Source organism: Xiphophorus hellerii, chromosome 9 (genome assembly GCF_003331165.1).
Source record: "Xiphophorus hellerii strain 12219 chromosome 9, Xiphophorus_hellerii-4.1, whole genome shotgun sequence".
NCBI lineage: Eukaryota > Metazoa > Chordata > Actinopteri > Cyprinodontiformes > Poeciliidae > Xiphophorus > Xiphophorus hellerii.
Window position 1 is genome coordinate 14,313,551 of NC_045680.1, and position 14,854 is coordinate 14,328,404.

A 14,854-nucleotide genomic window follows, 5' to 3' on the forward strand; every position below is an offset into this window, starting at 1 on the left:
TTCTAGATTAATATCCCAGGGAGGGCTGTAGTGAATTGTGACAAATCTCTACATCTGATGCCGTTACAAAACTCCTCCAGACCAAGATAAGACACTTCACGTTTGTCTTATCTCCACCGTCACACAGTCCAGTACAGACATGCAGGTTACACTCTCACCAGTTGAAATGGTGAAAGGTTATTGATTTTGAGGTACTTTACAACACAAGCACACACTATGTTCTCTGTAAGGAAAATTTGCCCACCTTCATTCTCTAAGCCCGTTGTTCAGATATAAATCCCAGTAGCTGTTTTCATAACACAGCGGTTTACAGTTGACACAGGAGCACGTTTTACGGTCCAACAGGTCAAACGGATGAAAACATTTTACAAACAAAAACAAGCCAGAACCTTGAAGGATTTATTTTTATTTTTGCCATATTTACAGCCAGTTTTAGACCATAACAAGTGAGAGTTCATGTGATCATTTTAATCTGAGCAAACAATTTACAGTATAATGATAGACATGTGTTTGTTTTGTGCTTTTACAGTGAAAATTAGGATTTTTATTTCAGAAGAACTATAGGGCAGGTTTATGCCAGCATTTCTCATGGCATTGGTGCATCATAAATAAAAAAGAAAATACAAAATGCTTCACTTTACATTCTGGTATCTATTTAGATTTCATTCGAGTTCAACAGGCACTCTGTTCAGCCACAAAACCAGCCTATTTTGGAAACAATGTGAAAACATGATACATTGAAAAAGAAATATTTAACCCTTTATGCAGAATTCCTGGTTAAAAAAGTTAACAGAATGTGAACTGAATTTTTTAAAAACTGTTTACTTTATGCAACATGCCTAAATACATGGGTTATGTTCACAACGCGATTAAAAGACAGACATTGAACATAAAACAGTAACATTCTGTAAGGAACCAAACGCAGTAGTGCAAATCAACATCAAAAACACAAACGTTACCAGGCATGTGGTTGGAATGTTCTCGTCCCCTATTTAAAGAGACTGTGAACACAGAAAACATAACAATAAAATGGATTTTCTAATTGTTTAATCTTGTTTCATTATCTCTGCTTTTAATTAAAACAAGTTGAAGTTGATACTCTCCATATGGGCAAAATCCAAGCTGCATAAGTCTTACTTATCTAAGATTAAATACAAATACAAAATATTGCAAATAGAGTTTGCTCACCCCATCAAATCCTTGCAGTTGGGTGATTCAGCCACTTTTACAGCCACAGGTGAACACGATCCCGGACCCAGGCCTGCAGACAGCTTCTTTCAACATTTGTGAAAGAATAGGTCGCTTCAAGGTGTACAGTCAATCCGAGTGTGATATTTTCTCTCTACTAAATACTCATCAGTCAGCTGTTATTGGTGTTATACAAAAATGGCCATGATGTGGCAAGTCTTGTAATCAAAGAGAGGGGATAGCAGATGCTGAAGGTCACAGTTTCTGCAGAGACAGTCACTACAGACCTCCAAATATCATGTGGCCTAAAGATTAGCTCAAAAACTTCATTTAGAGAGCTTTGTGAAGTGGGTCTCCATGAACAAGCAGCTACACCCATGTGTTACAGAACCAAAGATGATGAAAAACCTCAGTAGTGGTGGTGTGAAGCAAGCCAACACCAGACTCTAGAGCAGTGAATACTTGTGCTTTGGAGTTATGAATCCACTCAACCCAACAGAACAGCTCTGATATGAATTAAGCCAGGTATTCTCCATAAGTAGTGTTTGACTTCAGTAATACAATGTGGGAAGAATGGTCTAAAATACCTTAAAATCATATCTAAACCTTATGTAAAGTCTTCCCAGATGATCTGAAGCTGCTACAGATGCGAAAGGTGCTCTGAAATCTTTTTAAACCCCATGGATTAGGAATAGGAAGACAATTTCAAATGTCTGCAAAAGGAGGTGAGCAAATACTTTTTGCAACATAGTGATTTTAAGTCTAAGCAGAAAACTGGCATCTTAAAAGAAATGCATTAGAAAGAAATTTGATGTATTTTATTTCCCATGTCCAATCTAAAGTGGAATCTCTGCATGTATTGTGTTAGTATCTGTTCAGTCTATAAAAACATGAATGTGGAAGGAAGCAAAGTGAACATTTTACTTAAAGGTTTGCCCTGTCTGCTGTCTGCAGTTTGCTCTCACCTACAAACTAACTATGGTACTGTTAATTTGTCTTATAGATCTTTTTCAAATGTGGATTTTCTACATTAGAAAATGCTGATGTGTAGTTATCAGTACAATGCAGGCACATCATAGTACACAATACACTACAAGTAATAGTTCACATAGCAACTGAGGCCAGAAAGAGAAAAGACTGACATAAAGAAATGTTAGTGTATTTGGACTTTTTAAAAATATCAGAACAATTAAGACAGAGCTTGGAAAGGCCTTAAAGATACAGCAGCTACGAGGTAAAAAGAAAGAGAGATGAAGGCTTCTTTCACTTTGCTACATCTGACACAATTATATCTTCAAAAACCTGCAGCAAGAGAGAGCAGTTTGTTTTAGTGGTGCTCTCACATAAAATCTTTCTTCCCAACACGTTGCATCTTAAAAATGTTCAAATTTTTGCCACTGAAGTTGTAGAAGCACTCTACATTTTGAGCTTTAAAAAGTGCATTTTTTCAGTTACTCTGATTTATGCTTTATTATTAAGTCAGAGAGAGTGATAATCTTTCTTAACATAAATTACATCACTGAAAAAATAACAAAGACAATTAAATGCTTCATCATGGTCCAGCAATTCAATATGAATCCCAAATCAGGTCCTGCAACAGGCAGCGACAACGTCCAATGAAAACAGCTTCTGTAACAGAACAGCCACTTGTTGTTTTACATTTTCAACCCGGAAAGTATCCCACTTTGAAAATCATATGACAGAGTTGTTCTCCTTTTGACTGGGGAACAACATGAGAAATCAGCTGGTTATGCATAAAATAAGGGAGGAAGTGTCAACTTGCTAGACATCTCTCTCTGTCACCCCCTGTATGCACACAAACAAATGTTGGAAAGTAAAACACAGATTTTAAAGATGTATGCAAAATCTGCATGATCCTTTCCATGCAAGAAATTAGCAATAATTGACTCCATTAATCTATTTATTTCATCTTTATAAAAAAATAACTAAACAAGTCTGACTGTACAAATGACAAAATACAGATGAGGGAGTAATTGCAAGCCTTACATATCCTGGTATGAAGTTAAAGTGGATTTTTTATGTCAATATTGGTTCTCCATAATAAACAGGACATTTTTGCTGAAGCCTGTGCAGGACTCTCCAACAACAAAAATATGCTGTCATGGTGGTAACAATGGTAATGCTTGGGCTTTTGTGTGTTTTTATGCAGTGCTGAGGTCTGTGGATTTGTTGGGTGGGGAAGGCTTTTCATTTTCAAAGCTTTGCAACATTTAAAGAAACAGGGAACAATAAAACATAATGGCTCAGGCTATTACTGTGTTTAGGACAGCAGTGGCTCTTTGTTGGTTGCATTACTGGCTGTCACAGTTCTGGGGATCAAAGATCACTCGTTGTTTGAGGTAAAATAACAGCTAGTTGAAGCTTTAAAACTATCCCAATAATTTTTTTATTGGTGGAGACAGGGCTGAAGAATTGAGCATGATTTGTTTCATTCTGTTACAGCTTACTGTTCACCAGTCTCTGCATAGAATAGTAGATTTTGTTTGAAAATGAATCATTTTCTTTGGCAACATTTTGACACTACTCATTCGTCTTTGTATGACATTTTGAAAGTTGCATCTTGCTGTTTTGTTTACAGTCTATCTCTCAGGCTGCTGGTTAAAACCAGTTCAAACTGTCTGAAGCCAGTCTGAGCCGGTGAAATGCTCCTGTGGTGTGTTATATTAGCATTGACCCATGAACACCATCCCTGCTAAGGAAAATTATCCCCACAGCATAACATTGCTACCACTATGTATACCTTCAAGGTATGCATACCTTGAAGGTATACATACATACATACATACAGGTTGCTGTAGTGTGTAGCTGTAAAGTGCAATCCGCAGGCTGGAGTTTAATATTTGAGTGGAAATGTATGTGATAAACTCATTACAGAACAGAGTCATCTTGTGACTAAAATAGAAAAAACAACATAGGGCTCACTTTACCTGCACATTCAAGGTCTTGTCCTTCTCATAATCATTGCTCCACAATCATTGATTTTGGCCTGAAAAATAGAAAAACAAAGACAGTGAGAACTTCTAAAAGCAGGGCAATGCACCATAAACCTGAGCCAGATGTGTATCCACATTGTAACATATGCCAGGATTCAGAAGCTTATGGTCCTGTACCTCACAGAGTTTTTAATTGGCCCCTGTGGGACTGACTGCTGCTCTTGCTGTCGCCGCTCCTGCTCCATCCTGCTTGTCCACACGAACACATAGAAACAGCTTTTATAAGCATTTCTCATGGTGCCCACTTTTGTAAGAATCCAGAGACAATTGTGTGCAGCAGATAAAGTAACGTAAAACCCTTAAGCAAAGGTTTGAATGCTATCAAGTTTGGTTATTATGCATGAGGGTTATTGCGTTGTCATTTAAATCATATAAAATAAATCTGTATTTTTACCTTTCCCTCCGGGCTTTAATCCTTTCTTCATCATATCTAAAACAAGTAGAGCACAGTTACAACCTTTAAATCTAAGAATAGGAGTAAGCCTATTAAACCTATTATTTAAACTGATCAGCGGGGAGTTTCTTTTAGGTACATTTACATCAATCATTATTTTACAGCTGCAGTGACTGCTGTTTGTTTTCCTTCACCTCCATCTAGTGGTCATATGTACTTACTGCATCACACACTCGGGAACATGGACGTGCTCCATGGGAACAATCTCTGCAAGTTCATCCAAATTGTGGACGTACTGGATCTTATTCATGAACTTCACACTGCAGAGAGTGACCGAAGGAAACAGAAGAGTTACAGCAAATAACAGCCATATGACACATTACTTACCACTTGTGTTTTTGTATTGGATCACTTTTATTTATCCTGATAGTCCCTAAGTTGGTTTTAATTTGGTCAAGCTTCAGCAGAAGTTCTGAACTAAATCAGAATTAAAGCTTGACTTAGTTTCAATCAAGCTTTGATTGAAACTAAATCGAATCCACACACTGACACTTAAAGTTAGTGTGTGAATTTGCAGACCAGTTGATGCTTCTCCCTTATGACAACCTTTATCTGAACCTAACCTTCTAGTATTTAAGATAAATCCACATATTCATCAGCTTGTGTAAATGAATCTCAATTGATGCAGAACAACATCAAAAACATATTTAATGTCCACATCAAACCATAAAGCAACCCTGTACAATATGCTCAACATTTTTGGCCGAACAATAAATTACAGGTGCTTGTTGGAGAGTTAGTGGACTGGGGTCTTAAAAAAGAAAATGGAAAAAATATGGAGGTCGAAATAGCCTGACATGCACTGAAGGTTTCCAAAGAGGATCCAGCAACCTGTATCCTATGTGATGTTAATTTGTTTAACATAATCGAGATGGAGAACAAGTATTTGATAATCTATAGTTCAAAATCAATACTTAGACTGGTCAAAATTTGGTTTGGGGTTTATGAAACCATTTTCTATTTTTGAAATACTGAGTGAAAAAGAAGAAACTCGCCCAGAGCAGCATGTGCTAGACCTGCCAGCAGTGTGCAGTAGGTATAGTGAAGAACATCAACACATTAGATAGAGGATGAGGTGTGGCAACACCTCATGCTGAGCCACAGACACAGGAAGATGTCCTATCCACCGAGCAGCCTGAAGTTTGCAAGCTTCCAAACACACAAATACTAAATGCTTAAAGTTGCAGGGTGAAAAATGACACCCCTAGCAAAGGGAGACACTGCAGGATTTTCTGAACCTCAAATAATCCTTCGATTGAGCACTGATGATATAAATAAGCCCACTGTTGTCTTTCAGGATGGAAGCATTCAAAGATTGCCTTTTTGCTGTTACCTGATGAAAGGCCTGGATATCGCCAAAACTGTGCGTATAAACCATGTAGGATGAGCGATGACCAAAGACTTGAGGTTCTTCCTCAACCTGCCATTGTAAAAATTAAAACAGAGTGAATTAAAGGTTGTGTTTTCCAAATATAAGTGAACATTCAACCAAAACTAGTAGACACAGAAGACACTGAACACTAATAACTGGTTTTCCAACCCCTTCCTGTTCTAAATGCAGCTGTGAGTCACCTTCAGCTCACTGATGGACAGCATGACAGCTTCTATTGCTCTCTCTGTCAAATGTGTCATTATCAGCATCACACATTTCTCTCTGACCTTGGGGAAAAAAATCATTGGTTTTAAAGAGCAGAGCATCCCTAATGCAGCTTTCAGAATAAGAATTAAAAATCCGAGTCACTACAGAGTGTTAGTCTTTTTACTATATTTCTCATTTGCTTACCTTCTGTCAATCATTTGGTAGCATTTTTTCAGCCAGCTGATTCCAGGCATCTTACTCCGAGGGGTGGCTCCATTCATGTAAATGATCAAGTAGTCTTCGGCCACCAGCATCTCAAGACTGCTGACCACATATCTGCAGGTGGAAGGGGTGAGAATTTACTTTATGGTTACAAGTTTACAATATTAAAAAATCTGATCTGATCTAACGAACAGACGTACAGAAAGAGGTTTTCCATGATATAGTGGTAGTCTGGACAGCTGCTGTCAGGCAGGTAACAAGCAGAGAACACAATGATGGCATTCAGGCCTTCTCCATAATAACCTGATGAGAGAAGCAAAGAATAATTCTTCTGAGTTTTCTGAAGTAGACATAATATCTTTAAATCAAATGTCCAAACATTGTCCAGCTGACACTGACCTCCATGTGTGATGACCCGGAGGTACGGTTTGATGATCTGCATATCGATACGGTGCTCCTGTTCTCCGATGATCACAGTTCTCCACAGTCGCCCATTGTTTGCGTTCCCATCCTCAGCCGGCGCTCCGGAGCCTCCACCCGGACCCGCCTTGGCTGAAGCCACCGGGGTGTCATCTGGACAGGAGACAGTCTGGGGTTTGAATGAATTGCTTTGGCCAAAGTAGAAATCTGAAGCATTATGTCCCTTTTATTTGGCTTTTTGGATACCAGACAATTTAGGATGCCTCAGCTCTTAAAACAAAAGGATATTTACTTTAAATTCACATGAGCACAAAAACAACTGAGTGAGCACATGTAGAAGCCTTAAAGAATTTGTCTTTTTAATTTTTTTTTTCATTCTAACAGAATGAACAGTGACAACCAAAACACAACGGGGTAGTTATGTGTAGATTTTTTGTGCAGGATTTCAACAAAAACTAAGCTTTTCAGAAAGCTTACATATGTTCTGAAAAAATTTGTATGCATTTGGGTTGATGAAATACAGAAACTGAGATGATCAGCTTCCATTAATAAACACAATTGCTGATGGCAGATTTTGCCATGGACATAAAATTAGACTAAAATCATGGAAATAAAGAGGAAAAACATGAAAAGTACAAATAGATGGACTCAAAATAAAATCTGCTTAGTTGCCTTGTGTTTGTGCAGTCACCAGAAGAATATGTACATGGAAGGTAATTTTTAGGAGTGTAGTTATAGATTAAATAATTTTTTAAAAACTCATTATAACATGTTCTCTAGGTGTGCTTTTGTTGAAAGGTGTGGGTAGCGGCTTTAAATTTGTAGCATATCAATTTGGACAAAGATGTAGAGCCTCTTTATTAATCATATCTGACTCCAGAATGGTAGGTCCAGGGTTTTTGATCAAGAAGTCAGCTGATATAACAAAATGCCTTTCATTTGTTCACTTTGAAAGGATTTAGTTTTTAGAAAAATTGGTTGCAAAACGTAGCTCACAATATGGAGATAATTTTCTGAAAAGATGCAGCTTTGTTTTCTAAATCATTGACCTTTCTTTTTCTGATTAAAAACTGTATAAATTTACTACCTACCTTCCCACTCAAGGTCATTGCCGTTGGTTATGAACTCCAGTGAATCTGTTTCATCTGGGGTATCAATGTCATCGACATTGATGTCCAGGTCATCTGGGGTGTCCAGGAAATCATCTGATAGCAGAGAACCTTCACTTTGATCCAAGGACAGATTCATCTCAGGGGCCACCAGGGTGCGGCGTTTGCGGTGAGACGAACCCACGCCACCTCCTCCTCCAGGTGGGCTCATGTGTAAGGAATTAGGAGGAGCTTCAGCAATAAATTAAAAAGCAAGACTCCTTTTATGACAGATTCAAGCAGTATTACGTCAATATTAGCCAGTGATAGTTCTGTACTTACAGACTCTGTTGTCTGTGAGTCCACAGGAGGGGTCCATATCTCCGTACTCTGGAAGAGGCCTGGAGGGAAAACAGGCCTTATTAAGTTTGGCACACCAGTCTTATATAACAGGACTCATTATAACAGGAACTGTTGTGCTTAGAGTGATGTTTAATGAACTAGTCAAAGTGGGGATCTTGCTGCTAATCTGGGAAAAGAGGAGTAAGCAGACGGGCAAAAGTGCTTATTAAAGTCTTGCTTTGGAGACTAGAAGATTACAGAGCTGCCATGGACTTCAGAGGACAAAAGAGAGGGAGTAGAGGTAAAGAAGATAAGAAAGGGAAGATGAAAAAAACATCTTTGTATACAAAAAGGGCCCATCTTTATTTCCCTTCAAGATATTTGCTGTAAAAACAGAGAAGCACCTCATTTTAAAATCTGCTTCTTTTTGTTGCACATGCCTATCGTTGGTATTAAACAAGCAAAATAATGCAAACTTTTCCTGTTTTGGAAAAGTACTTTCTCATATTTTGTCACACTAAAACCACAAGCTTTTATGCATACCATTGGGATTTTTATACAACAGATGAAAGCAAAGTAGCGCATAACGCTGCAAATCAAATGTTAATGGATACATGGCTGTCTTAATACTTTATCAACAAATAAATGTTCGAAAAATGTTGCCTGCCTTTGTATTCAGCCACTTTTAGGGGGGTAACCCAAAACACAATCTTATTTAACCAAATTAATTCAGAATTCAAATAATTTGTGATTTAATCACACCATAAATGCATCTGTTCCTCCAGCAGACCATCAGCAATACGTAGGCAGAGCTAAATTCAATTAGGAACCTGTGGTAAGACTTGGTGTTGATGGATACTTTACCATACAATTTGAGGAATTTTATAAAGAAGAATGGAAAAAAATGTTAGAGTGTAGATGTATTAAGTTAGTAGACATAACTTGTAGGTGTAATGCAATACAAGCAGGTTCCTCTTTGAAGCTTTTGACTCAGAAGGACAGAAAACAAATAAACTTCACATTCATCATATTTTTATTTGCAAATACTTTTGAAAACCACATATATTCTTCCTTCATTTTCACAATTATGTACTACTTTGTGTTGGTCAGCTATTTCAGATCTCAATAAAAATAAAAATTAGGCTTTATGGATATAACATGACAACACGTGAAAAAGTTTTGTTTTGCAAGGGGCAGCATAAAAATGTGTTTTTATAATACCTGCTGGGCTGTTCTACAGATTTGATTTTAGTGCACTGTCATAAAAAAAACATTTCTTATGCAGATTGTGTGACTGCATGTGGTTCCCACAAGCCCAAAACACACAGACTGCAGTTCAGAGAAGCAGGCTTGAGGCTGACTCCATACTCCCTGAGGACTCATGCAGCGATTACTGGTGCAATGCCTCCTTTGTCCAAAATAAAGCCTTTCTGAACAAATGAGGGCTCACTCCAGGATATTTTATCATTTTTAACAAGAGGAACAATCTTATCTTTTCTTCATCTTCGTGGCTGCATCATCACCAGTATATGAACTCAAATAACAAATGAAGCTTACCTGCAGGAGAGAGAACGATGCAGCTTTTGTCAGAGCTGATTCAGTTAAGCTTTTTGACCTCACAAACATCTATATTAGGTTTGCTTGCTCATTCCCCTTCCGACCAGCTTGTGGGAAAAAAAATATTAAAGCAGAGCATCTATCTGTGCTATCTAACTGCTGTCAATGCCTGTGTCTCTGGCCAAAAGCTGCAACCATTTTCCTAGGGTGGTGTTGTTGATCATTCACTGCTGATGCATCACATGACGTAGGCTCAGACCATTTACAGACGGAGCTGCACCTGCTCCCCTGCTTCCTGCCTTCCTATTTGATGAGGAATAAGGAAGGAGGGAGGAGTAGGAAGCCCAGGATTGATTTCCACCACAGAAATCTTGCTACTTCATTTTCTCCCAGTAAGCTCCGCATTCCAGCCTGCACACATCGACTAACCATTTCTTTTCTACTTTTATGTTATTGTAGCTAGCAGGAAATTACAAAAGACTCTTTGCTGTTGGATCATTTATGTCTTGAGGATATACTGTAACTGTATATCTTTGCTTTATACACTCCTTTGTAACATCCCATAAAGAAAACTGTACGCTCACTATTTTCTACTCTTATTTCCTTTATTCCCTTGAAATAATTCCCTCCACCTTTCTCCCTTCTTATTCATCTACTGTAAGACAGATTTGTACAAGACCAATAGATTTTCACAGCTATTGAGCAGTACTTCTCCACAGCTCCTCCAGAGTTACCAAGGGAGTCTTGCAGCTTGTCTCATTCAAGTTTTCCAAGCCCAGCTTTTTAGTTCAGGTGGATGACTTTGTCTGATTAAGGTTGCAGTTTTGCCATACCTTTCCCATTTTATGGATGTTTTGGAAGATGTTCAAAGCTTCAAATATTGTTTTATACTCTAATTGATTTACTGTTGTCAAAAGTTTTATTTCTAAACTCTCTGCTGTGTTTATGATGCTGTTTGTTTTCTAATGTTCTCCCACAAAACTGTAGAGACTTCACAGAGCAGCAGTGTTCAAACTGAGGTTAAATTACATGTAGACTCAATTTATGAGTTGAATAACTTGGCAGAGCATTTGGTTATTTTATATAGCGGTATCAGGGAAAGGGGGTTTAAATACAAATGCATGCCACACATTTCAAATTTGTATTTGGAAAAAAGGTTTTTACCTCAAAATTGAGTTGCATTGCTTTGTCTCATAAAATGGCAATAAAATACATTAAAGTTGGTAGTTTCAACATGTGAAAATGTGAGGGAAGCAGTTAGAGGGATTTGAACTCCATTTCAAGTCACTCATGGATCATTAAACATAGCTGGACACAGGACAGCTAAATCTACACAAGCAAAGTAAAATTATTCAAAAAAAAAAAGAGTATGCTTGCAAAAAATTATGATAAATCTTTACATATTGTCCAGACATATTCATCTTGAAATAAAAATAATGTTACATAGGTTGAATCTGTCAATGTAAATCTTTGTGCATATTTCTCACATCAGTATAAGTTTTATGAAATAATACTAAATAGCAGGCACAAGGATCTAACCTGGGGAAGTCTTCATCCTGCCACTCGTCTTTTACTTCCATGTGCTCCATTCGTAGAGTTGCTTCCGTTGTGCCCATCCCTCAGAGGGAAGAACACGGATCTGGACAAGTGTGGAAAAATGTCTATTAATCAACAACATTTATGTTTCAATGTTAAGATAAAAATTACTGCAAGGCTAGAGTAACGTCTTGTCCTAAACTCTGTCCTAAAGGAGGGATTTTGATAAAATAATTAACTCTCTTTCACTACAATTTAAAGACTGAAACCATTACAGATCACATGGCTTTCAAACCCTTGCCCACAAAAGCGCATGTGAGACCCATGTGACAAACTGAGAAAGAGCCCGTTTTCTGGGCTCAGCTCCCCTCAAAGTCAAACATTACGGACAAATTTCCTTCAATGTGGAATTTAAGAGGCCAGTGTGGAGCACCATGTTCTGGCTTAATCCTCCTTCTTCGCTCCCTAATCCTTCCACACTCCTACCTTTTGATCTCCATTAACACTGGAGGCTTTATACTGCAGAAATAACATTCATTCATCCGTCCACTAAAAAAATATGTGACATTCTGATGAAATGCGAGGGGAAATACGGAGACTGATAACTGATTGCACAATAGGCGATGACAACAATAGGTCTTCTACTGCTTTGAATTTACTAAATCCAACAATGATATCAAGAAATATGAAAGTGACACACCAGACTTCTATGTAAAATCAATCTGTATACCTAGTGGAAGTTATCTAACCTTGTGTTAATGGATTTTGGGAAGATGTTGCAACAATTAAACACAGAGAAATATTGCCACAGATTGGAATGAAAAATCAAATGCTCCCGAATCTGTGTCAAAATCCATCAAAAGTGACTCATCTGCTGTAGTGTTTACTAATACCAGTTTCATTCTTGCACCTCTTGTCATCTTATCAACCCAATTATAAAAAAGGCTGAATGAGTTATTTTATTTCCCTTTGTTGTGGTGTTCTGTAAAATCCAGCAATAAATGCACACTTTATTTTCCACAGTTTATTTATTGTCAGTGCAGTTTAATGTAATGTAAAACATGCATCACTGGATAGTTTTTAAAGCACTGCTTACTAATGACCCTTTAATGCATTTTTCGGGGTGCACTGGAGCTAAATAATATTATGTTCTCTTGATATTAAATCCATTATTTCTGAGGAGTTTCTGCAGTTCGGCTGATCATTTTAAAATCCTCAGTTAAGGTAATATTTAGGAACAGAGAGCTTGAGTGTAGTGAAGGTTAGCAAAGACATAAAGCACATGTAGGAACTGTACCATGAGCTGACCAGAGCAGATGAGTGCATTCCCCTCAATGGTTCATTACACTAATGTTAGTCAAGGAAATTGCAACACATAGGATTCAATCTACAAGAGAGATCGGCATCCCTTTAAATGTGTAAAAAAAAAACAAAAAAAACCCACAACACTGATATGCATTAAAAAAGACATAACAAAGACACTTCTCAAAAATACTCAGTAAGGTTGGAGATGCATTTTTAATATGAATATGATCATGGTGTTTTTGGCACCAGTACTTGTGAATAAAGGTAATCTGGATGTCCACAGATCTTTAATCATGAAGAATGAAGCAAAAATTATAGGATGCACCATTAAATCACATTTGGAAGTAACATAGATATAATATTTAATCATATTGACTATTTAAGAAACACAGTGAATATAAATTGATGTTGATCTTAAGACAATGAAAAACATGTTTGCTTGTACAATTATGCACAAAATGTATGTGTTAGTTAAAGATGCAACACTTCAGTCATTTCTTTCATCAAAATTCAATACAATCATAGTTGCTATGCATCAACTTTACAATAAAATGGCTCCACTCCCTTTGTAGGTCACCCCAAACCGAACATCCCATGAAAATAAATATTTAAATAATTTTAGATATTAATAAAAAATCTACTATCTGTATTATCAGTACCAGAAGTCTGACCTGTGCAGCAAGCAGAATTTAAAAATGTTAAATAAAGCGTGTGTATTTGAGTAATGTGTTTACTCACATGAACGGTGAGAGATCCAAATCTCCCTCAGGTCTATGTCTGAGTGTCTTTTTCCTCCTTGGTCACAGTTGCAAGGATTTCAGGCAAGAATCTCCCATATCAACTGAGAAGCATGGGTCAGTCTGTCTTTCATTAATTTATATGCATATACACTCATGCAAAGTAGACACAGTCCTACAGTGTCCTAAGTGTCAGCAACTAGCAGGCAGCAGGTGTCTGAAGACAGGGGAGACCTCTGTTGTGGATCACCCCTCCTCTCCTCCTGCTCCGGCCACCTTTGTTGGAGAGAGATTGGCCGTGACGAATGAGCCCACAGCCCTCTTCTCAACCCACCAAGAGACAAAATTCCTTTAATGGGAATGCATCTGCTCTGGCACCATGGTCGTTCTCTCTAGCTTCCATTTTTGTCCTCATGTGTATTCATGTACAACCTCACAATTTTTATCAGTTCCAAATCGTTTCCCTTTAAATAAAATCCTCCACGGCACCAGTGTAATTGTTCCTACAGTAACTTGGGGGAAATGAGCTTTGGTCTCCGTATCCTTTACTCTGCTGGATAATCCTGCAGTTGTTTTCTGTCGTCCTCTATGTGGCTGCTGTTTCCTGGCAACAGCATCTCTCTCTCTCTCTCAACCCAAACCCTCTCCCCTCCCTTCCTGTCTCCTTGCCCCAATCTCTTTCACACAGCACACCACGGTTCTTCATATAACATGAAGTATGCAGTACATTACCTCACTTTTAGCCAGCCAATCATCTCACAGCTCCAGTTGTCCCGCATAGTGACTTTTCCATTTTGAATTTGGGAAAAAATGTAGAAGAGGTAGTGTCTTCCCTTTTTTCATTATATGCTATTTCATAGTAAATTGAAATGAACAAAACATCTCTGATGACATGTTATTACCAAATAATCATAACCATAGTCATAAGGATTAGCTGTGCTTTTTACCTTTTATCTTTGTGGATTGACATGACATGTCATATGTCAAATAGTGACAAAAACAACAACAATTATTATTATTATTATTATTATTAAGCATTTTCTATGAAAGAATGCATAATATAAATGCTAAAAAAAAAACTAAAATAATGAACATGCAACTGATTTTTATTTTTAGCTCATTCGTATTCTAAGAATACTACTTGTATGAATAAATAAAAAATAAAAAATAAATAAATAAATAATAATAAACCAAAACAATTTACCGTATTTATTCCGTTCAGATTTACCAACTGGGGCAAGTGCACTTCCAAGTACTTCCGTCTTTGCTGAATTACCAGTGGAAGAGCACTTAAACGTCGAAAACAATCTTTTAAAACCACTTGCTAATTATTTTTTCTTTAAGTTATCCGTATTTATGTCTCTGTAATGTGTTTACCGTGCACATGTCAGAGATAAATCTATTTTTAGGTC

The 14,854-nt window shown here is 37.4% G+C and overlaps 1 protein-coding gene across 5 annotated transcripts; it reads right to left on the reverse strand.

The window, feature by feature from the left end:
* Positions 1-386: 386 nt before the first annotated feature.
* Positions 387-14,063, reverse strand: atcaya (ATCAY kinesin light chain interacting caytaxin a). 5 transcript variants are annotated; one of them, XM_032571907.1, is made up of 13 exons: positions 13,444-14,063; positions 11,404-11,503; positions 8,308-8,366; positions 7,969-8,217; positions 6,857-7,030; positions 6,658-6,760; positions 6,440-6,571; positions 5,990-6,076; positions 4,818-4,916; positions 4,597-4,632; positions 4,320-4,388; positions 4,137-4,195; positions 387-1,001 (listed from the first exon to the last, which is right to left on the reverse strand). In XM_032571907.1, exons 2-12 carry the CDS (start codon positions 11,478-11,480, stop codon positions 4,168-4,170), a joined length of 1,113 nt encoding a protein of 370 aa, XP_032427798.1. In that variant the 5' UTR covers positions 11,481-11,503; positions 13,444-14,063; the 3' UTR covers positions 387-1,001; positions 4,137-4,167. The 5 variants fall into 5 exon arrangements, with proteins under 5 accessions (XP_032427798.1, XP_032427797.1, XP_032427795.1 ...); XM_032571906.1 differs by having other exon boundaries at positions 387-2,817; XM_032571904.1 differs by having other exon boundaries at positions 387-2,994.
* Positions 14,064-14,854: the final 791 nt, after the last annotated feature.

What these genes read in the sequence shown, in the direction of transcription:
- atcaya (XM_032571907.1), bottom strand. Translation starts at nt 11,480, where the DNA reads ATGGGCACAACGGAAGCAACTCTACGAATGGAGCACATGGAAGTAAAA. An exon ending in CCGGGTCATCACACATGGAG is followed by an intron (nt 6,761 to 6,856) that starts GTCAGTGTCAGC and finishes TTCTCTCATCAG; the next exon opens with GTTATTATGGAGAAGGCCTG. An exon ending in ATATCCAGGCCTTTCATCAG is followed by an intron (nt 4,917 to 5,989) that starts GTAACAGCAAAA and finishes CACTCTCTGCAG; the next exon opens with TGTGAAGTTCATGAATAAGA.